Here is a 22,605-nt window from a genome sequence, read left to right on the forward strand (position 1 = left end):
CTCGATATATTAAAAACCTCTGAATGGGTGAATTTTAAGGTATGCATGTTATATCTTAGTAAAGATAGATGTATTGTTTAATGTTCTTTATTAATTTTAGAGAGAGGGGAAGGGAGAAGGAGAGAGAGAGAGAGAGAGAGAGAGAGAGAGAGAGAGAGAGAGAGAGAAAGACCAATGTGAGAAACATCACTCAGTTGCCTCCTGCATGCATCCCAACCGGGAATGGAACCTGCAACCTGGGTATGTGACCCAGAATCAAACCGGACCTTTTGGTGCACAGAACAACACTGAACCAACTGAGCCACACTGACCAGAGCAAGATAGATGTAATTTTTAAAAGTCCTTCAGACACAATTCCCCTTTAAGGAAGTTGAATCTGGAACTGCTGTTACCAGGAATGTCTCTCCCTAGATGTTTCTGGAGCCCACACTACCCGATTTGCATCAAAAACACTCACAGTAGCCAGCTCCCTTGAGATTGCCCTCCCACCCACCATGTGCAGAGCACTGCTGTTCATTTGTCCTGCACCTGCCTTCACGTTTTCAAAGAAGGCTCATTGGTCGTGTGGAGGCTGCATCCTTGGACACCATGGCACCTGACCTCTGGGGCCTCTTCTCCTGCTGGCCTTCACCATTTTGTGGACTCCCAGTTCTGTGATCCTGTGCCCATAGTGATCTTGGACTGCCGCTGCAGGCCCCTGAAAGGGGACAATACTGGGAAGGTATAGGAGAGGAGGGAGGGAAGGCCAGAAGGCCTAACAGTCCTTCCCAGGATCCCCCTCCAGTCTCTAGCCTAGAAGCCCTGGGGCAGGCAGCTAGAAGTTGTCATTTCCCTCACTAAATGCCCTTGTTGTCACCCCATGCCCCTAGATCCCCAGACACATAGACACGGGACACTCATCCATCTGAGGGATGTTTAATGTAGCTTCAGTTCAAGGTATAAAACACAGGGCAGGTGCTAACCCCAGGAAAGTCACCTGCCATCCTGTCAGCCCCCAGAGCAGTGGAGCAGTGGCCCTGGCTCCATTCCTGTTTGGGAAATGTCAAAGTAGTCAGTGTCTCCCTTCCTTAGAAAACCAGACCCAAGGACCTGAAAGGTCCAGAGTTGGACACAGAGCAGCAGAGCCTCAGAGTGACCCTGGCTAAACAGCAGCCCTGACCTGAAGCCTGGCCCAGCTCCGTGGCCTTAGTCCTTTAAAAGGAGGAGCTATCACCCCAATAACTGGCAGCCAACGGAAGGAGATAAAGCAAGAAGTGAAGACAGATTCCCAATGCCCTAAAAAAAATTGGTTATAGGTAGCTGATGTAACAGGGCAGCAAAGCCCGAGGTTGAGACCTGCTCCACCTCCAACCCAAGCCCTCTGAGGACCAGCCCCTTGAGGAACCTCATTGCCACTGTCCTTGAGCTGGTGCTAAGGAGGGGATGGAGGGCAGGAATGGCCAGTGTCCACTGAGGAATGATGCCCTTGCACTGGGAGCAGGAAACTGCCTAAAGTGCCCCCAGGAAGTCCCTCCCGGGAAGGGACATCAGCAATCCAAGACTCTGGGCCCGGTCCCTAGCTCTGGACTTGGTCTTGAGCCAGGGTTAGGGTCTCACCAAAAGGGGAGGTGGCAGGCGTTAGAAGCAGCAGTGGTGGTGAAAAGGGCCCCTTTAAGGACCAGCCCAGGAGACCCTTCTGACCTGCCCTTAAGGAGCCCAGTTGCTACTTCAGTCCAGGCCCCTCTAAATGTCAGGCTGAGTGGGCTCCTCTGCCCTTTGTGCGGAGACTTCCCACAGGGACTCCAGTCTCCTGCTCCCCCTCGAGTCCCTGGGCTACAGCCGGCCTCCTCTGTTGAACTGGATGCACCAGTGAGAGCTGGCAGTGCCTGGGCTAAGATGGGATTGGTCCTCATGTTGCATGAGGGGCTGCAGCTCCTGTTGCCGGGGGATGTCAGCGCTGCTCTCACTGCGAGAGCGGCCAGCCTTGGCCAGGCTCGGGGGAAAGGCGAAGCTAGGGCGCGGGTCAAGAGGGGCCTGGGGCTCTTCAGCAGCCAGCGGACAGGGAGGCAGGCGCGTCACAGTTGGGGCCTGGGTGCAGGACGGGGATGCCAGGCTCTCCAATGATGAGATGCTCTGGTTCCAGCCCTTCTGCATGTCCACGGGCACAATCTTGGTGGTTTCCGAGGATACGTAGACCACCAGGTCCCCCTGCCCACTCTTCCAGGGTAGCTCCTTCTCTGCACAGGTTGGAGACGGGGGGATGATACGTGGACTCGGACACACCTCAAGGCTCCCTGGGAACGGAGAATATACACACACTCAGTACCAACACAATGGAATTCTCAACTCTACATTTTCATCAATAAATTCATTCCACAGTTGCCATATTACATCCACTTGTGTGATCATTTGATGAATGCCTTGCTGAAGGGAAGCTCCACAGCTGGTTTTTACTCTTCACTGTATCCCCAGCACCTAGCACAGGGCTGAGCACATAGTAGTTGCTCAACAAATACCCTTTGAAAAATGAAAGTAACTAAAGCAAGAGCAAGCATGAGCCAGGCAGGAAAAAAGCCCCATCAGTAATCAGCTCTCACCCGACTAGCAGTCTCCTGCCAAGCCCCATCCCAAGGTGAGATGGCAGCGAGGGTGAGGAAGATCTCAGGGCTCCAGCCAAAGGCTTTGCTGCTGGGAGCCCTGTCTGAGCACCCACCACAGCCCTCTGGTGGGACAGAGCCCAGGAGTGTGAGCTCATACAAACCTAATAGCAGACTAAAGCCGTGCCAGAGCACAGAGGACATGAGCTGAAAATCCCAGAATGCTGGCAGCCAGGATGGAAGGCTCAGCCCCTGTAGGACAGGAAGTCTGAGGTTCTGAAAGAGGAAACCTGGGAAAGAGAAGCTCTCTGGCCAATGTCAAGTACAATGCCTTGCAGATCAATATGTGTCTGCTCATTGATAAAGTCCTGAGCAGCCCAATAAACTAGACTAGATTGAGTATATTACAAAATGTACTGATGCTGTGATTGAAATTAAAACTGCCTCCCTGGAGAGACCTGAAATAGTAAACTTTAACAACCACAGTGAAATTAAAACAACAAAAACGCAGTGTTCACCTTTGGACACTAGGGGACTAACTCATGGTCTGAAAACTGATAAACAAAAGGGAACAAATCAAGCATTTATCCATCCTTTCCTGTATGAACTATATCGCAAAGTAACTAAGTAATTGATGAGAGGAAGTTGCTTAATAATACAGACCCCCCCAAAAAATAAATGTAGCATATCACCATTGTGCAAGCCCCAGTGAAATGTTGGATCTGGTCGTGATCATCAGTGGCTGCTAAGACCAGTCAATGAAAAGCTGACGGGGAACTTGATAATGGAGGGTTCAGGGTAACAGCATCTGAACCCAGTGGTCAATATTCACTTCACAAAAAGATGATTGGATGGTATGTTCCTGAAGTGTTGCAATAGGAAGTACACCAATACCACCTATAAAATATTTTTACCAAAAATTTAAAACTGAAATCTGATCTAGATGTAATTACCAGTTTAGAGGAAATATAAGATAGCTGAGAAAATGAGACAGAGTCTAGACTCTAGATACACAAAGTTAGAGAAGTTGCGGGAGAACATATAGGAAGAAGGGGTCAAAGGGTGGCCAGGAACCACTCATTGAATGAAATAATTCCTTTTGTTTTTAAAGATTTTTACCAATAAAAATAAGTAAAGGAAATATAAGGGACAGTGAAAGATACTAAATGACACTTTTGGGATGCAATTAGCAAAATCCCGACAAGGAAAGACTATGGAACAAAATAACCAGATTATTTCAATAAATACTTTGCAAGGGGGGAAAAGATAGGTGGCAGAGTTTGGGGGAACCTATAAAAACTTGACACCCTGACATGCTGGCCCAGATCCTTGTCTGTTGTGGGGGCTGGCCTGTGCATTGTTGGATGTTTAGCACCACCCCTGGCCTCTGCCCACTCAATGCAAGTACACCCGTCCAGTCATCACAACCCAAAATCTCTCCAGACATTACCAAATGTCTTCTAAAGGCAAAAATCCCTCCACCACCACCCCCCTTGAGAACCATTGCTAAACGTTAAAAAAGGCTTTTCGACTAAATGCAGTATGTGGGCCTTGTCTGGATTTTTATTTGAAGAAATCTGTAAAAAACAAATATTAAGACAATCAGGGAATTTTGAACATTGATTGGATATTTGATAACCATGATTTAAAATTTGATCATTGTATTATGGTTGTATCTTTAAAGAAGAATCCTCATCTTTTAGAGATATATGCTGGAGTGTTTATTAACGAAGTGATATGATATTGGAGATTTGCTTCAAAAGAACCCATTGAGCCCATCCAGTATGGCTCAATGGCTGAACGTCAACCCATGAACCAGGAGGTCATAGTTCAATTCCTGGTCAGGGCACATGCCTGGGTTGCAGGCTTGATCCCCAGTGTGGGGCATGCAGGAGACAGCCGATCAATGATTCTCTCTCATCATTGATGTTTCTATCTCTCTCCCCCTCTCCCTTCCTCTCTATGAAATCAATAAAAAATACATATATATTTTTAAAAAGAATCCAGTGAATAATGATGATATAGATGAAATAAGATTGGTTAGAAGTAGGTAATTCTTGAAGCTGGGTAACAGATCAATGGGAGTTCACTTTACCATTTTATCTAATGTGTATTTTGAAATTTTCTATAATAAAAAATTTTTTAAAGACACTTGAGGGTGCTTGAGCCAACTGGCAGTGATATTTATGAGTGGGTTAGTTCTCCACATACGGAAACAAGAAAATAGTGTTTTTTAGCCACAATAATCCCATTTCTATGAATTCAGGCTCCCACCTCCAGAAAGGCTGCCACCCTCAACAGGGGCTCTACCTGAGGGCAGGTGTGCTGAGCATGGGTCACAACAGAGCCAGGTATTAGCTTGTCACCTCATGTTCCTCCCCAGACTATAAAGGGAGGCAGCCTGGCAGTGAAAAGGCTGTGGGCTTTGGAGTCAAATTCTGGACCTATTGTGGGATACTGGACAAGTCCCAAGTTCTGGTTCTCTGAGCTGTTTCCCCATCTTGGTCGTTGTGAGGGTTGAAGCAAATCATGTCCGTCAGGTGTCTGATATAAAGGCGATGCTCATTAAATGCTGGTTGGTGAATAAATGAGTGAATGGGGAAAGGGAGTTGTCTGGAGTAGAGACCGTGAGTGAAAAGGGAGAGGCCAACTGCACAGCTCAGCTAGCTCCAGAGGAGAGAGAAGCAGGGAGGAAGCCCTTACCTGAGACCTTGCCCTCTTGCAGAACCTCACTGGTGGCCCGAGCCACAAAGATGATCCCCTCGTCGTCCTTCTCCGTCTCAGAACTGTCGCTCTCCTCCTCCTCCTCCTCAGACTCCACGGTTAAGATCACAGCAGCTGGAGAGGGACAAGAGCTGAGTCGGGATGGCCAGCCCAGCACCTGCCTCTTGGTACTGCACAAGCCAGTTCCTTCTCCACCCAAGCAGAGCCCACAGCTGGCAGAGGCACCTGCTTCTCCTCTGGCTGCTTCAGCACTGGTCTAGGGGGTGGGTGCTTGCAAGAAAGGGAAGTGGAGCTACAGATCCCAAGGAGGCAAACTGGGCAAGCAGAGCCCTCAGAGGAAGCCGTCAGGGAAGTCACACTTTCTAGCTTTCCCATCTTCTCCTCTCAGCCCCAGATCCCATCAATTGAAAACATGAGCATTTGGCCCAGCTGGTATGACTTAGTGGGTTGAGCATCATCCCATGTACCAAGAGGTCCCAGGTTTGATTCCTATCTTTCTCTCCCTCTCCCTTCCTCTCTATCTAAAAATCAATAAAAACATTAAAAGAAAAAAAACATGAGCATTTGAAGAGCTGGAAGGCCCATCAATGTTCAGCTCATCCTGGTTTTGCAGATGGGACACTTGGGCCCCAGGGCCCCCCATCCTTCAAGGCTCAGACCAAGCTCTCCCCTTCTCCATGACACCTTTTCCAAGTCCTCAGGGCCTTTAACCTGTGGTTAGCTATCAGATACCACCTGTCATGAGTCCTATATAATGAAAGCCTAATATGCTAAGTGTCCGACCGTTCATTCAACCATTCGACCAGTCACTATGATGCGCACTGACCACCAGGGGGGCAGATGCTCCAACTGGTAGGTTAGCTTGCTGCTGGGGTCTGGCCGATCAGGACTGGGCGAGACAGGCCAGACACGCTCTGGAGCCCTCCCGAGGTCCCTTCCTGGCGGGCCAACCTCCCGCAGTCCCTCCCCAGCCTGCTGGCCCAGATTGGCCTGATCAGGACTGGGCGAGACTGCCCTGCCCCAATCACCCCGATCGGGGACTGGGCAAGCCAGGGCTGGACATGCCCTGGAGCCCTCCCACAGTCCTTCCCTGGCCCTGATCATGCACCAGTGGGGTCCCTTGGCCTGGCCTGCACCCTCTTGGAATCTGGGATCCCTCGGGGAATGTCAGAGCCGGTTTCGGCCTGATCCCCGCAGGCCAGGCCGAGGGACCCCACCAGTGCACGAATCCCGTGCACCAGGCTTCTAGTAGTCTAATAACTGCTTTGAACACATCCAGCTTTAAAATCAAGTGTGCCCATCTAGTGCCTGAAGGGAAGCACCCCAGCTCTGGCACTGAATACAGCACAGAGTAGATCCTCTGGGATTCTGGCTGATGGGTCCCTGCCTTTTCCCTACCCCTCCCATCCTCCGCCTCCCTCTCCCCCCACTCCCTGCTTGCCTGTGTCCCGAAAGCCCAGGTCTCCAGATTTCCCATTTGTAGCTGCAGTGTTAGCCACACCATTCTTCTAAGAAGCAAGAAAAAAAACCCTAAGCTTCTGGTCCTGGCTCCAACCCCAACCCTGTTGTCTTCCTGACATAGCAGGGGATAGAGTCTGTGTCAATCCCAGTGGTTCCACCATCCCTGGGTCCCCCAGGCACATGTGGAGTCTGAGTAACCCATACGCCAGTCTGGGCTGAATTAGGGGCTTATGGAGTTGCCCCCTCCAAGGATCTGCCTTTCTCCTGCTCATTTCATTTCTGGTAGGAAGTCCTGCTGCCTCCCAGCAGGTGACTGCATGGCCAAGAGGTTGATCTCCCTCTGAAGGCCTCACCCTGCCCTTTGGGGGCTCCAGGAAGATGCAAAAGGGAACCCAGACTGCTGCTGTCACTAAGTCCCTGAGTATTATCCAACTAAGGGTCTCCCTGGGCTGGACTCCAACACTTGGGGGGCTCAAAACTGCATGCCGTCAACCTCCAGCCCCAAACAGAGGTCCCAAAGAAAGCACGTGCCTTCTTGCAGCCAGCCTTGCGGGGTCGTGGCTTGCTCTTGGCGAAGCAGATGTTGTGCTTGGTGGACTTGAAGGACTCCAGCCGCCGCTTCATGTTCTGCTGGAAGACCTCCTTGTCCTGCCGCTCCTGCGCGTCGTCCAGGATGAAGTGGCGGCTGCAGCTGGCTTTGTACTGGCAATGACAGCCCCGCCCTGCCATGAGGCTGGGTGCCTTGGCCTCCCACAGGAATCCCAGGCCACAGCCCCATGGTCACCAGAGGCCCTGCCAGCCCAGTTTTTCAAGAACAAAACAAAAAAATATAATAGGAATCCAGCCAGTCTGTATCTTCAGTTCACTGGGGGAAAACTCTCCTTTACCCCAGAACCTATTCCCCCAAATCTGGTTTCCGCTCTCCATTACTGCCCTTCCCCAATTCTCTCTGATTTAAAGTGACCAGAAGCAGGGGGTTCCTATGAGACCATGGGGGACACTTCTTGCTTTGCACCTCCAGTTATGAACCTGTCCACTTGCCTGGCTCACACGCCCCCTTCTGGCTACACAGGATTCTCTCTCCAGGTGGAACTCTCCAGCTGGCCATTCCTACAACCACCTCCATGATACCTCAGGCAGCACTTTGAACTCCTATATCTCTCTCTCCTGACACCCCGAACCCTCTCAGTCCAACAACCACCTGTGCCCAGCTCAGGGCTAATCCCATCAACTGCTCCTTCCAACTCCTTCTCATAAAAACCCACTACACACTCGCCTCAGACTGCCCCCATCTCTGCCCTTGGCTCTGGCAGTCTTTTCATTCTCTAGTGGTAATCTCCCAAGTACTTCCACCATGTTCCAGATCATCTTGCTTTGCCTCCCAGTCTGTCCCCTTTCCTATACCTCACATTTCCTGCTTCCCTGAACCAATTCTAAGAGCTCCCTGCAAGTCTCCCATCTGCCCTCCTCTACATACTCACCCAGAGGTGGCCCTCTCTCGGGGGTAAAGGGAGGGATCCTTGCTCTCCAACCCAGCCTCCGCTTTGCTCAGCTCACTCCTTGCTGCCTCCATCAGTTCCCTGCTCCTATTTCTCCCTCTCCTGCTTCTTCAATCCCTCCCTCACCACTGCCCCCTTACCTCCTTGAAAAAAACTTTTCCATTGACTCCACTGCCTCCCACTTGCTGCCAGACTTTTATACTTTGATTGACACTTTCCCTCATACCCAGTATTCCCTTAAATACCAGAAATACTTCAGGGTCTGCAACTCCCCAGTGCTACCTTCTACCTGGTCACTAGTGCCATGGCCCCTAGTTAAGCGCTGGCCTGACCTCTGTGCAGCATCCAATCCCACTTCTGCCCCAGGCGTCCAGGACACCAGCTGCTACTCCAAGGCGTCCAGGACACCAGCTGCTATTAACTTCTCTCTCCTCCTTTGCTGCCCCCCGCTTCTCTTCCTCCATGTGCATTCCTAACAGTGTTGTCCTTGGCCTTCCTCTGTCCCTTCTAAATACTCTCCCCAGCAAACGTATCCATTCTTTCAGCTTCAGTTAGCCCAGGGAAAGAGATCTGTGGTTAACACCAGCCATCAGACTAGCTGCATTTGAATCACCAGGGGGAGGTATTAAACACAGAGATTCTTGCCTGGCCAGTATGGCTCAGTGATTAAGGTTCGACCTATGAACCAGGAGGTCATGGTTCGATTCCTGGTCAGGGCACATGCCCAGGTTGTGAGCTCAATCCCCAGTAGGGGTATGCAAGAGGCAGCCAATCAATGAATTTCATCACTGATGTTTCTATTTCTCTCTCCCTTCCTCTCTAAAATCAATTTTATATATATATATATATATATATATATATATATATTTTTTTTTTTTTTAATTTAAACACACAGCTTCTTCATTGCATTTCATACTACAGAATCAGAATCTGCAGGAGGTGAAGTCAGGAATGTGTATTCCAGCAAGCTCCCCAGGGAATTCTGATGTAGCCAGGTGAGGAAACCTGTGATAAAGACTGCTTCCAAATCTATCTGCAGCCCTTATCTCTCTCTTAAACTATAATCTTACATTTTTAACTGCATACTAGACACTCCTGTCTCTCCTTGATGATATTTCTGTGGAGAACATGAGGAATTATGTATTATGTTATGGTATAACTAAGCGGATTCAGAACTGGTTGAGTAACCATACCCCAAAAATGCTTGATCCATGTCAGTTTGGAGGAAAGTCTTTAGTAGGATGCCACAGGGCTCTGTCCTCAGCTCTATCCTGTTCAACATTTTTATGTTGACTTGGATGAATACAGAGTTAACAGGCTTAGCAAATTTTCATAAGATGTGAATCTGAGCGGATATTTGGTGGCAGACATGGGATCCAAACGATGGAATGATGGGCTAAATCAAATAAGATGACATTTAACAGGGATAAGCACAATCTTACTCCAGTTTCTTTTTTCAAATTATGCAAGAACAGGTTGGACAGACCCCACTGACCAATCTTACACACACACACATCCATAGACAACCAATCATTATGTACATCCTGATGTGATAGGTAAGAAACACATAGCACACTTATTGAATGTTCCTGGAATATGACCACGCCTCTAGACTTAACTACCAGGAAGCATAGAGGAGGGAGAAACAAATTAAAAACCACCACTGAAATATAATCAGCAAAATCTGTAAAATGGAAAATTCTCTGAGACAAAGTATCTAGTTTCTTCAATCAATAAATAACAAGAGGATAAAAGGAGGAAGAAGGAAATATTATAGATTTTTTTTAAATAAAGAGACAAATTTACCAAATGTAATGTGTGGACTTTATTTGGATCCTGATTTAAACAAACCATCTGGAAAAAGATATTTAGGAACACTGGATATTTGATGTGAGAAGGAATTATTGTTAACTATTATAAGTGATAATGGTAGTATGTTGTGTGTTTTTTAAGAGTTCTTGCACCTAGATACATACTGAAATATTTAGAGATAACATATATGATATGATATGATATGTTATATGATATGATATTATGGAATTTGCTTTGCGACAAAGTGTGGATGGGGTGTGGGGGTCCAGAATATAAGATTAAATAATGCATTGATAATTAGTGGAGCTGGGTGATAGATAAATGAGTGATTTTATTCTCTCTAGTTTTGTGGATGAATGAAATTTTCCATTAGAAAAAAATAAACAAGACCGGCAGGCATGTCTCAGTGGTTGAGCATTGGCCTATGAACCCGGAGGTCATGGTTCGATTCCGGGTCAAGGCTTGATCCACAGTAGATAGGGGTATGCAAGAGGCAGCCAATCAATGATTCTCTCTCATTATTGATGTTTCCATGTCTCTCCCTCTCCCTTCCTTTCTAAAATCAATATATACACATATATATATATATTTTTAAGTAAACAAAATAAGTTAGATGAGATAGGGTTAAACACCCACTGAAGAAGACACTGGGGTTTGTCTGATTGTAAGGACAATATGGGGTTGCAGGGTGGTGAGCCAAAGCTGGAGGGATTCTGGGCTACAAGAAAAGAATGGCAAGTTCTAGAACTAGAAAGGTAAGAGAGGCTCCATGCCCTGCCACAGCTAATGGCAGCTAGAATTGCACCTTCCATTGTGGGCCTGTTTCTATGACCAGAGAAGACACAGCAGGAAGAAGAAATGCTGGCCTCAGGGCAGAAGGCCTGTGGAAGGGAACTGCCTTGAAACCTTTGAAAACATTCTGCAGCGCTGCGGGGAGTTAAATCAGGACCAGTGGGAGCAAGTTAAAAGGAGGCCAATTCTGTCTCAATGGTAGAAACAGCCTTGACTGTTAAAACTGCCTGAAATGGTAACAGCTGGCTTCCCATTTCAGGAAAGTTCAAGGTAATGGCTTGCTGCCCCCTTCTGGGGCTGTGACAGGTTCCCTCCAGGATGAGGATAGGCCTTTCTAGCCCCCAAACTTCACAACCTGCACCGGACTAACTCACATTACCTAAAATGGATGTCTGCCTTCCCCGTGCTAAGCTGGTCCTGCAGGCTTTTTCAGCACTCCTGCTTCTGTCTGTGTCTGACCCCATCAAGCCCTCTGTTCTCGATCTCCTATTCTCCAATCACCCAGTCCTATGCTCCTCTCCCTCCCACCACCCAGCTCTAATCTAGTGTTGCACTCCAGCCTCCTGACTAACTCACTCAGCCTCTCAACTGGCTCACACAGCCTTTCAACTCACCCCCTCCTATGTGATCTGCATTCTGCAGACATCTTTAAGCAGTGCTTGTATCAGACCAACCCTTACGCAAAAAAGAAAAGCTGAAAGTTATTACTGACAAGATGAAGCCCCCACTCCTCAATTGGGCATCTATAACTCCCCACAGCTGGTGCCAACCATCTCTTGAGCCTGTGATCATGGCCTCCTCAGATCACCCTCACCCCCTCAGAACTCTTACTCCCTGGCTGCTCTCACCCTTCGGCGCGGCTTGTAGAGGCCTCCACAGAGTAGATGGTGCATCACAGCATCCTCACGGTCCCGGCCACTACGTACTGTGTCAATCACCTGCAGATCCAGACACGCTCCACTGCCACTCTCCCTCCTGCAAGAGGCAGGGCACGTACAGGCTGGGGAAGGGCCCGGAGGCACAGACCAGGGAAAGGGCAGAAGCTGAGGTGCTCACAGACTTTCCCAGAGGTGGTTCAGAGAGAGCGCCCAATGGAGAGGAGCTTCAGGAAGGGGAAACAGGCTTCAGGACTTACAGCAGGTTGGTGACAGAGGTCTCTGCCACAGAATTTCGGCTGGGCATAGCGGGCAGCGTGAGCCCGGTGGAAGATAAGACGTGGCCTCCCTGGAGGGACCAAGAGAAAGGTCAGATGGCAATCAGATTGAACGTCTCAGAGGGTAACAAAAAAAAAAAAATAGCAATAGTTAACACATTCCGTCCTTTTGATGCTCAAGGTTCAACTTTACCTAATGAATCCTCAAAACTCTGTGGCACGGGCACTCTTAGTTCCACTTTCTTACAGTTGAGGAAACTGAGGCTCAGAGAGTGTAAGCGACTTACCCAAGGTCCCAAGCCTAGTGATAAGCACTGAGCCACATTGGAGATGAGATAGGGTTGAACTGTCAACCAGAGTTTAGCTGATTCCCACCTTTCTCTGCTGTCGGCCAGACTCGGAATGTCAGCATCAGGCCAGGCTGGTTCCTGCAGCGGCCACTCCACAAGACCATTGACTCTGCTAGGAGTGCCTGACTTCCTGCTCAGGGCCTGTCTGCTGTCAGTCACCCCTTCCCGCCTTGCCCTCCTGGCCACCTGCTCACCCACCACAGGTTGCAGACCCACCTGGTCCACGAAGCTGATGGCATCCCGGATGTTGAGTCTGTAGTATACATCCCAGATCTGGTCCCGGATGCGGTAGGCTGACCGCCGCATCAGCAGCTGACTCAGGTACTTCTTGTCAAACTGCTCCCACCTACAGAGGATGCCAGGCCCGGCCCTGAGTGCCATTCCCATGGCCCGGCCAGCTGGCCCTTCCTCAAATGGGGTAGGGGCACTACCAGTGCTGGCCTGGCTCTCTTCGTATGGGCCTCAGTCAGGAAAAACCTTGAAGCTAGGCATTGCTCTTATGGAAGTTATTGTGCTATGGGAAAGCCTGCCACTAACTGAAGTTAGTACAAATAACTGTGAAATTGCAACCGTGACAAGAACTACAAAGAATAATTACTGAGAGTGATAGGGATTTGTCCTAGCAGGGAGGCCAGGGACAGCCTCCCCAAGGACTTGATGGCTGTGGTGAGATCTGAAGGATGAGCAGAGATTAAGCAGGTGAAAGGGAGGCGAGGAAATGTTCTAGCAGAGAACTGCATGTGTAAATGTCCCAGTGGCCAGGGTGGGAGAAGCATGGTGGGTCCTGAGGTTCTGAACCAGGATCCATGTAATTAACAGGCAGATGGTCAAAGACAGAACAGAGCACAATGAGGTGAAGTCCAGCAGGTGCCAGACCATGCAGAGCCAGGCAGGCCTCACTGGGGAGCCTTGTCTTATCCTGAGAGTACTGGGATGCCACTGAAGGGGTTCAGGCAGAGGTCACGCAGCCTGAGCCCGCTGTGTCCCTTCTCAGGAGTGTGGCACATCCCCCATGCTGCCCTGGCTGGTGGGGCTGCTGCTGCTGAAGGAGCCTCGGGGCAGCTCCCTCACCTGTCCCTCCAGTAGTGATAGCCATGGTGCCCCACAACGTCCTCCACTGCAGCCAGAATGTGGTCAAAAGTCTAGAAGGGGGGTTGGTAGGGGGACTGGATCAGGACTCTGCCCAAAATAGGAAAAGGGAGAGAGGGACAGGTGGAGGGATGGGGTTCTGGTACCCACGTGTTCATGCAGCTCCTGGTTCAGGGTAGGTTTGTGATGCTCACTCCTCTTCACTTTCAGCCACTTGACCAGTGGCTTGATGGTCAGGCCCTACAGACAGGCAGCAGGTGAGCCCTGCCCTACCTAGTTCCCTGATGTGTTTCCCTCCCCATAATTAGGCTTCAGCTTCTGTATCCTGACCTCAATGCATTCAAGGTCTGGGAAGGAAGGCCCTTGCACCCCACCCCCAACAGGAAGAAGAGGCCCTATCCCAAAGGCTCCAAGCCTCCTGCCACGCCCTCTCCCAACCAATCTTGTGGACTCTCCCACCTGCACGATGACTGTGAAGAAGACCACCACAATAGTCGTGGCCACAAAGTAGTCCTTGGCAGGGACCTTGGTCTTGTCCAGTAGGATGACGAGAGCGAAGGCTACAGCCCCCCGCAGGCCCCCATAGGACATCACCACCTGGTCAATCTTGTCCAGAGGGACTAGTCGGAACTGATTCAGCACCCATGTCTGCAGGACTACACCTACAGCAGGAGGGAGGCCAGTAGGAGCAGGGGATTGGGAGTGGAGCGCACTGGCAGTGGATGGCACCAAGTATCTGGGCTAAGGTCTGACAGGGGCTGGGAGGGGATAGCAACAAGGGAAGGCTTAGGAATTGACAAGGACGTGGACTCAGATTGGGAGATGAGCTGGGGCAGGGGCAGGAAGGAGAGTGGGAAAGCAATACCGAGGGCTCGGAAGAACAGGATGAAGAAGAGAGTGCCCAGCACCAGCCCGGAGTCCCAGGCCCACTTAGAAGAGTCCACAGCTGAGATGCCAAGCAGCATGAAGATGACCGTCTCAGCGCAGCTGGCTAGAGTCTTCATTGTGTATTTGACAGTTGTGCGTGACTTATGGGAGATGTTGGCCTCCACATACTTCTTACAGCCCAGGCCACACATAGTCACCCTGGGAGAAGAATGGAGAGACATGGCAAGTGAGAAGGGGTCGCAGGAGGCACAGTTCTGGGGTCTGAACATGCTACAGGAGAGGGTGTGGCCCATCACAGGATGTCACACTCTCCCGGCCAGGAGGCATGGAGACCGTCCAAGAATAGCTAGAGGTGGTCCTAGGATAAGGGTTCATATCTCCAGGCTTCCTGCTCAGTGCCTCTTGAAGGGATAGGTAGGAGAAACATGCTCTGAATAGCACACTTTCTGAGGCACCTTTGGGACTGCTGTGGCCACCCCAGCCAGTGGCACCAGGCCTTGAAGCCAATTCCACCGTAGGCCACACCCCAAAGAACACTTCAGGCGAGGAAGATTGGGTTCTGGGGTCCCCAGGGAAGTTCTGGAGGCAGATCCTGGAACATTACCTGAAGTTTATTGTCTCCCAAGGGGAGTTTGAGGCTCCCACTACCACAAGGGCTGAGGGGAACCGATGGACTCCTCAGGGCCCTGCATCTGTCCATATAAGGGCCAACCATCTCCAGTGCCCCCTCCCACCTGCCTGCCTGCAAGTTCCCCAGGACTCACGCAAGAATGGCGGAGAGGGAGGCCATTTCAGCAGTGAGGTAGGCTGCATAGGCGAGGAGGAAGACCAGCAGTGGCTCGATGATGCGGACCCGCTTGGTGAAGCGTGTGGTCAGGGCCAGGAGGAAGGCAAAGACTAAGCCCACGGCTGCCCCGCCCAGACTGACCACAAACAGGGAGGCTGGGGGAGGAGTGGGTTGTCAGCATGACCCCTGGACCAAACCTGGGCTGACAAGACTTCTGCCTGGCAGGGAGTGGAGGAGGATGCCCACTGCACTCCCTGGGGAGCAGGATCCCAAGGAAGACCCTCCTTCTTAGGTTCTCAGGGCCCATTTCTCCTTAAAGGAGGGAAGGGAATGAGGTGGCCTGAAAAACCTCCTCTGCCCTGATGCAGTGGGGACAGGAATGCAGCAACCCAGGGGAGGCAGACCTGCAGTGCTAGCTGAAAGTGGGGAGATACTGACCGACTCCCTTCAAGTAGTCAGTGGCCTGCACGTTGGCAGACCCCATCTCCACAAAGGAGTTGCAGACCTTGTACAGCACCTGAATGAGAAAAGGAGAATCAGGAATGAGGGGAAGGCAGCAACTGGGACTGCTGGGAGGAGGTGAGTGCTAAGACTGTATGTCTTCCCCAGGGGACCTGTGGTGGGGGGAGGGTCTGAGCCTGCTCATACACCCAACTAGTCAGAGCCGGAGGCCCTGGGATCAGGAATGGCAGCCAGCTGAGCACTCTCACCACGGTGACTGCATCATTGAGCAGGGACTCGCCAAAGACGATGATAAAGAGAGTCTCGTTGACATGCACCTCCTCAAAGACAGCCAGCACAGCCACGGGGTCCACTGCTGAGATGAGGCTCCCGAACAGCAGGAAGTCCAGCAAGCCTGCCTGCACTCTAGGGGCTTTCAAGGGACAGATGAGGGACAGTAATTGGTGATGTACTGAGTCTCCTACTGTATTCCCTGTGACAAGCCCAAACTCCACCCCAGTGTTCAAACAAGGACACCCAGAGAGGACCTGGGATGAGAGAGAGCATCAGCCTGCTAATCAAGAGACTTAAGCCTAAGGCCTGGTTTTGCCACTCACCAGCTCTGTGATGTTGGCACTGTCATTGTCACATGACCTCTTAGTCATGCCTCCTCCTGTGCCTACCTCACAAGACTGCTGCAGAAATCAACCTAAGAGACGGCTAAGAAAGCTCTACGTAACCTGAAAAGCTGAAGTGGCACTGACAATAAACACTGCAGCAGCAGTAATCATAACCACCAGCAGGTGGAAACTGGCTGCTGACTGGCTTTATTAGGGAGAACAAAAGAGCGTGTTTTCTCCCACACCTGTGGTTCTCAGACGAAGAGATGTGACCCTCCCAATTCTCAGCAGGAGGGAGAGAGGCTATCCATCTATGAGGGCTGAATATAGTATGAATGGCACCACCGGTGAGACTTGAACATGTCAAGTCTCTGGGAGCCTGTTTCCTCATGTATCTATTGGGAATAATAACAGTATTTTCCCCACAAAGTTCTTCATTTAGCCAGTGCCTAATGCATTAAAAGTACCCTATTATTAAGATTATTATTAATATCACGGTCTCATGTCCTCCCTTTCTTACAGCTCAGGGAGTTCACTGACCCATTAGGAAAACCAGGTTGGAGTCCTCAAGTGAAAATTGCAAACTTTTCCTTGCACCTTGGAAGAAGGCTGAATTACCAACATTCAGAGTTGAATGAATTGGGGTGGGGGTGGGGGGGCAGGGACTGCAGGAAATGAGGAAGACGGGAGCAGGTTACAGCAGCCTGAATGCAAAGAGCCTCATTAAAATGGACCTCTCCTGCTAATCTTAGACCTGATATCAAATAAGTTTAAGGGCCTCCATTTCTTCATCCATTAAATGGGATAAATTATACCTCAACAGGGCTGCTATAATGAGTCAGTGGGATAAGTAAAGAGAACACCCAGTGTAGTATCTTGCATTTTGTGAATGTATACTATGTATTTATTAAAAATAATAACGTGAGTCAGGATGGTAAGCCCTCAAAGGAATGGTGAACTGTGCCTCCAGGGAACAGGGCTGGCAAGTGGCAGAATGGTAACAGGGTAGGAGGCAGCAGAGTGGTGACACAGGCTTCCTATCCACGGCAGCCCACACACAGCTGGGAGTCAGGTCCCTGATTATCTGTCATGTTGTAGGAGCCCAGATTCAACTGGCAAAGACCTAAATGAAGGCTTGAGGGCCCATCTGGAGCAATGCCTTACACTCCAGGTGGGAGGGACCCAAGATGGAGCTCTCCAGTACGGCTCCTGCCAACATGGGATCTCCAAAGCTGGAGGAGAAAAGAGCTGGGTGATGAGTCTGGCAAAGCCTCCCTCTGCCAGCTCAGGTCTTAAGAGTCACTCACCCACAAGTCCAGCCTGCTGCAGGCCCCAGAGGGCAGCACCTGTTGTGAAGGCATTCCAGAGTGTGCCCACCACGGCATAGGTGAGGATGGCACCTAAGTTGTCAAAGAGCAGCCGGCTAGGCATGAAATAGCCTGAGTCTAGCACGATAGGAGGCAGAAGGAAAAGGAAGAAGGTGCCTGGCTCCAGCTGGTACTCAGCTTTCTTGGCCACAGCCAAGACAATGCCTCCAAGCACCAGTCCCAGTAAAATCAGCAGGCAGCTCTCAGGGACCACGGACGTCACCTTCCGAGACAAGTGAAACACTGCAATGCAAGAAGAGGGCCAGAAGTTTCAGCTCACAGGACAGACAGACACACACACACACACACACACACACACACACATACTGGCCTATAACCTCCCAGTCTTAGAAGGTTATCCAAGGTCAGGACCCCTGACCCTGGGACCAAGGAAGGAGAAAAGAAATGCAGGTTAGATCTCCAACCTTCCAGGCTACAAAGTTGTCTATTTCTTGTTGCTCCTACCATGGTAACCTAGACCCATGGTCGGCAAACTTCGGCTCACGAGCCACATGCGGCTTTTTGGCCCCTTGAGTGTGGCTCTTCCTAAGCCTTAGGAGTACCCTAATTAAGTTAATAACAATGTACCTACCTATATAGTTTAAGTTTAAAAATTTGGCTCTCAAATGAAATTTCAATCGTTGTACTATTGATATTTGACTCTGTTGACTAATGAGTTTGCCGACCACTGACCTAGACCATTGCTTGATTTTTCCATTTCCAGAATTCCCCCTCCTCGCCACTTCATTTTCAGGGGACCTCACCTTTCTCTGATTTCCCTTATTCATCATCATTATTTGAACCTCAGCAAATGCTAATCAATATACTTTTATGTATAACATAGGTGTAAAAATCAGGGCCTCGCCCTGACCAGTTTGGCTCAGTGGCTAGGGCGTCGGCCTTTGGACTGAAGAGTCCCAGGTTCGATTCCGGTCAAGGGCATGTACCTTGGTTGCGGGCACATCCCCAGTAGGGGGTGTGCAGGAGGCAGCTGATCGATGTTTCTCTCTCATGGATGTTTCCAACTCTCTATCCCTCTCCCTTCCTTTCTGTAAAAAATCAATAAAACATATATTTTTTTAAAAATCAGGGCCTCTGGAGCCAGGCTGCTTGGGTCCAAAGCCTGGCTCCTGTATTTACTAGGTCTGTGACTTTGGTGGAGCAAATAACTTCACTTCTATGACTTTCAGTTTCCTCAAGAATAAAATGGAAATAAAAACAGTAATGATCTCATAGAACTGTTGTGAGTTTTAAATATGACAATCTACTATATTCATTATAGTAAGCACTCAATAAATGTTACTTATTATTGCATTACTGTGTCCTGTCTCCCTAACTAGACCATAATGAATATTATACCTCCTAGGAGTACTATGCTAGTCCAATGTGCTTTTCATTAAAAGGCTCACCAAGGACTCAGCAGTTTAAAAAGTATTGGGTTTAACAATCAGAAGATCTCCAATTCTTCTGTCTCTATCACTTCCTAATTGTGTGATCTCAAGCATATTATTTAATTTATCTGAACTTCAATTTCTTCTCCTATAATATGGGGGAAATACCCATTACACAGGGTGAGGATAAAATGATATAGTGGGAACGTGCCTAGTAGGATGTTGGATAAACAGCTGGTTCTCAAATGTTAATTAAATATGACTCTGGCCCAGCCGGGTGTAGCTCAGCGGTTGAGCATCGCCCCAGGAACCAAGAGGTCACGGGTTCGATTCCCAGTCAGGGCATATGCCCAGGTTTCGGGCACGATCCCCAGTGGGGGGCGTGCAGGAGGCAGCCAATCAATGATTCTCTCTCATCATTGATGTTTCTATCTCTCTCTCCCTCTCCCTTCCTCTCTGAAATCAATAAAAATATATTTAAAAAGTAGAAAATAAACATGACTCTGGGGCAAAATAATAACAGATCTGTCTCTAGGAAAAGAGAAGGTAGTATGAAATGGGAGTCAAGGATGGGGTTTGCTGAGAAGTTCCACTTCTACCTTTGCCTCTAAAATAAGTTCTCTCGGCTTTCTGTTGGTCCCTGAGGCCATGAGTGAACACCTCTCCCCATGCAATCCCTTGGTGTGGTGGGTAGTGGGGTAGGCCTCCATGTTAGCCTGTGTGAGATTCAATGCCAAGACAGTGCCCTTTGGGAGCCCCTCCCCCAAAGGACCTAGGGCAGTGTCTGGCACATAGTGGGATCTACATAAAGATTGTTGAGCCTGGCCAGTGTGGCTCAGCTGTTGAACTTCAACCCAGGAACCAAGAGGTCACTGGTTCAATTCTGGTCAGGGCACATGCAAGCTCAACCCCCAGTAGGGGGCGTGCAGGAGGCAGCTGATGGATGATGTTCCTCTCTCATTGATGTTTCTATCTCTCTATCCCTCTCTCTTCCTCTCTTTACAAAAAAACAACAACAATAAAGCATATTTTTTAAAAAGATTTGTTGAATAAAAGGGGCGGAGGGGATCTCCTAGCAATGAAGCTGGAGGGGGGTATCCCAGAACATTCTGCCTATCTTTCTCCTCCTTGCTTTTTTTTTTTCTCACTGATGCAATGGAGGCTCTCTTCTCCTACCTCCAGAGGAGGTGTCATCCAATCTAGGAAAAGCACTATGATTTATGGGGGAAACTACAGTCATTGCCATAAGCCTAAGTAAGACTGGAACTCTCCTACAGCTCACAAACTTCTCAGCAAACCCCATTCTTGGCTCCCAAATCTGAGGCTCCTCTCACCTTGCTGCCAGGCCCTAAGCTAAGTTCCGTCATAGATCTCCCACAGACTACCTTTGGTTCCCCCCTCTCTTCTCCTCTAGGAACCCCATTCCATTCTCATCTCCAGAGCATGCATCAACCCCAGCAAGTCAATACCTATCACCAAAGCCTGTTCTCAGGCGGCATTTAAGGCCCCATTTTCCATTATCAATGGGCTGCCGCAGCAGAGTGGAGAGTTCTTCAGTTCCTGCTCAGCCTCCCTCCTCTCAGCAATGTCCCTGGGGGAGGAGGGGGCAAATTCTAGTCTATGTGATTCCTACATGTACTGGTGAGATTGGAGTACAGACTGTGCCAGCATAGATGGGGAGCCAGTAGCAACACAGCTATAATTAGTCACCCCCACAGCACAGTCTGAACAACAGGGAAAGGGAGGAGGGTCTCTGGTGGGAGGAGGGACCACTGGCTGCTCCGAAGCCGGGAGGAGGGGACAGGGGCTAGGAAAAGCTGCACTATTCAAGGAAAGGATTCTGAAGCATAACCTTCAATGTTGTGTAGACTGAAGGAGGTCGGGTGTAGGGAAGCATCTAGTGCTGGCAGCACACAGTCAGGCCCCAATAAATGGAAGTTTCTAATGCCCTGAAGTGGGAAGAGACTGCAGACCTGAACTGGAAGGGCTGGGGAGGGGTCCCACAGCTAGGCACAAGGAGACATCTTTCGGGGACTAGAGGGAAAGTGACAGTTTAGATTCCCGAAAGAGTGGGACACTTGGACCTGGTCTCCAGGGACCAGGATGCCTGGGTTTCCCCCAAGAACACCATCCCCTCAATGTCCCCTCACGTCCTCACCACTGCCAGCGGTTTCTGGGTGGCTGGGGACTGGTGGAGAAGGGAGACCTGAGGGCTTACTGCAAGGGAAAGAGGGGCGCAGAGAGGGCAAAGGAGTCCAGGGATGGGGACGTAGAGAGCTAGGGCAACCCCGGGAAAAGGCAAATCCTCAGAGCTCCCACGCGAGGAGGGAAATCCTCCAGAGGCAACGCAGGAACTCCGTGAGAGCCCGGATCGTGGAATCGCGACCCCAGCCCCAGCCCCGTGCAAGAAGCCCGCCCGGATTTGGGAGCTAGGGGCCGGGGGCGGGTCCGCTGCCGGCCGGCACCCGGACCTACGCACTCACCGATTTTGGCCAGGCTGGCCACCAGGATCCACAGGGCGACCAGGTAGGGGGCCTCCACTTCGTGCCACTGCCAGCGGAAGAGCACCAGCCCTGGGAGAGGCTCGCCCGGAGACCCTGGCTCCTGGGTGGGTTCTTCAGTCGTGGCCGCCCCCGCCAGGGGCAGCCCGAGCAGCGGCAGCGCGGCGCGCAGCATCCTGCCGCCTGCCTGCCTAGTCGCCCTCCCGGCCCCGCGCCGCCGCCGCCGCCGCCTACCGGCCGCCCCCGCGTCACAGGCACGTGGGACGCGCTCCCCCCAATCCCGGATCCGATACCCCCAAGCCGGGTCTGCACTCTGAGTTCCTGTCCCGGGCGTCCCTTCCGTACTCAGGCTCCCCGGCTCCTCCCGTCTAAACCAGCCTCAGCTCTGGAAAGGCTCCAGCGCAGCCCTCCCCCGGCTCCCGCAATCCGCCTACCCGACACCTTCCCGGCTCGGATTCGCGCTGTGAGCGACCACAGCGCTCCGAGTCACCTGCGCGTCCCACCCACCGGGGGTGGCAGCCCGCCGCGGGAGGGCCAGGGGTCTGCCAGGGGGCGAGAACCAGACAAAAGGGGCGCGTCTCCAAGGAGAGTGCCACCCGGCGGCGAGCAGCTGGCCCCCTGGTACCGAGGCCGCGGCCGCCGCGTAGCCGCGTGCGAACCGCCGGGGGCAGCGAGCCGCCGCCCTCCCCGCCGCCTGGGACCCCCCTCGGTCCCCAGCCCCGACCAGAGCTGCGCACGCGCACTGGGCGCTCCCAGGAAGCCGTGATGGACAGCGCTGTCCCCAACGTCCCCAGAAAACCCCAGGCTCCTTCCAGGCTGAGGAGGAGGCCAGTCCCCTCACCTCCCAAACCGAGGCCACCATTCCTCGTCATTTCCTTCGAACTATAGGGAACCCTTCTCACCTTTTCCATAAAACAAGAGGACACATCTTCTTCCCCGAAACTATGGAAAACACAGACAACCAATTCCCCGCAAACTAAGAGGGCTCCACCCAACTTTCCCCCCCAAATCTGAAGGGCATTGGGCTTATCTCGTCCCAAACTGAGGAGGGCCGTCTCCACTTCTCATTCAAGCTGAGGGGCACCCATCCCCCTTCTTCTCCAAAACTGAGGGAAACATGTTCTACCTTCCTCCTCAAACTGTGTCATCCCACC

The 22,605-nt window shown here is 50.9% G+C and overlaps 1 protein-coding gene across 3 annotated transcripts; it reads right to left on the bottom strand.

Annotated features, from left to right (window-relative positions):
* Positions 1-558: 558 nt before the first annotated feature.
* On the bottom strand, positions 559-22,149 carry SLC9A5 (solute carrier family 9 member A5). Of its 3 annotated transcripts, none has more exons than XM_036346589.1 (16): positions 21,434-22,149; positions 17,500-17,802; positions 15,842-16,005; positions 15,570-15,648; positions 15,109-15,151; positions 14,322-14,542; positions 13,916-14,118; positions 13,607-13,696; positions 13,439-13,509; positions 12,584-12,713; positions 12,000-12,088; positions 11,713-11,839; positions 7,293-7,463; positions 6,742-6,808; positions 5,280-5,414; positions 559-2,273 (listed from the first exon to the last, which is right to left on the bottom strand). In XM_036346589.1, the coding sequence occupies exons 1-16, from the start codon at positions 21,624-21,626 to the stop codon at positions 1,813-1,815; spliced, it is 2,547 nt and encodes an 848-aa protein (XP_036202482.1). In that variant the 5' UTR covers positions 21,627-22,149; the 3' UTR covers positions 559-1,812. The 3 variants fall into 3 exon arrangements, with proteins under 3 accessions (XP_036202482.1, XP_036202481.1, XP_036202483.1); XM_036346588.1 differs by having other exon boundaries at positions 15,109-15,286; XM_036346590.1 differs by lacking the exons at positions 15,842-16,005; positions 17,500-17,802; positions 21,434-22,149 and having other exon boundaries at positions 15,109-15,200; positions 15,570-15,644.
* Positions 22,150-22,605: the final 456 nt, after the last annotated feature.

Source organism: Myotis myotis, unplaced genomic scaffold (genome assembly GCF_014108235.1).
Source record: "Myotis myotis isolate mMyoMyo1 unplaced genomic scaffold, mMyoMyo1.p scaffold_m19_p_19, whole genome shotgun sequence".
Taxonomy (NCBI): domain Eukaryota; kingdom Metazoa; phylum Chordata; class Mammalia; order Chiroptera; family Vespertilionidae; genus Myotis; species Myotis myotis.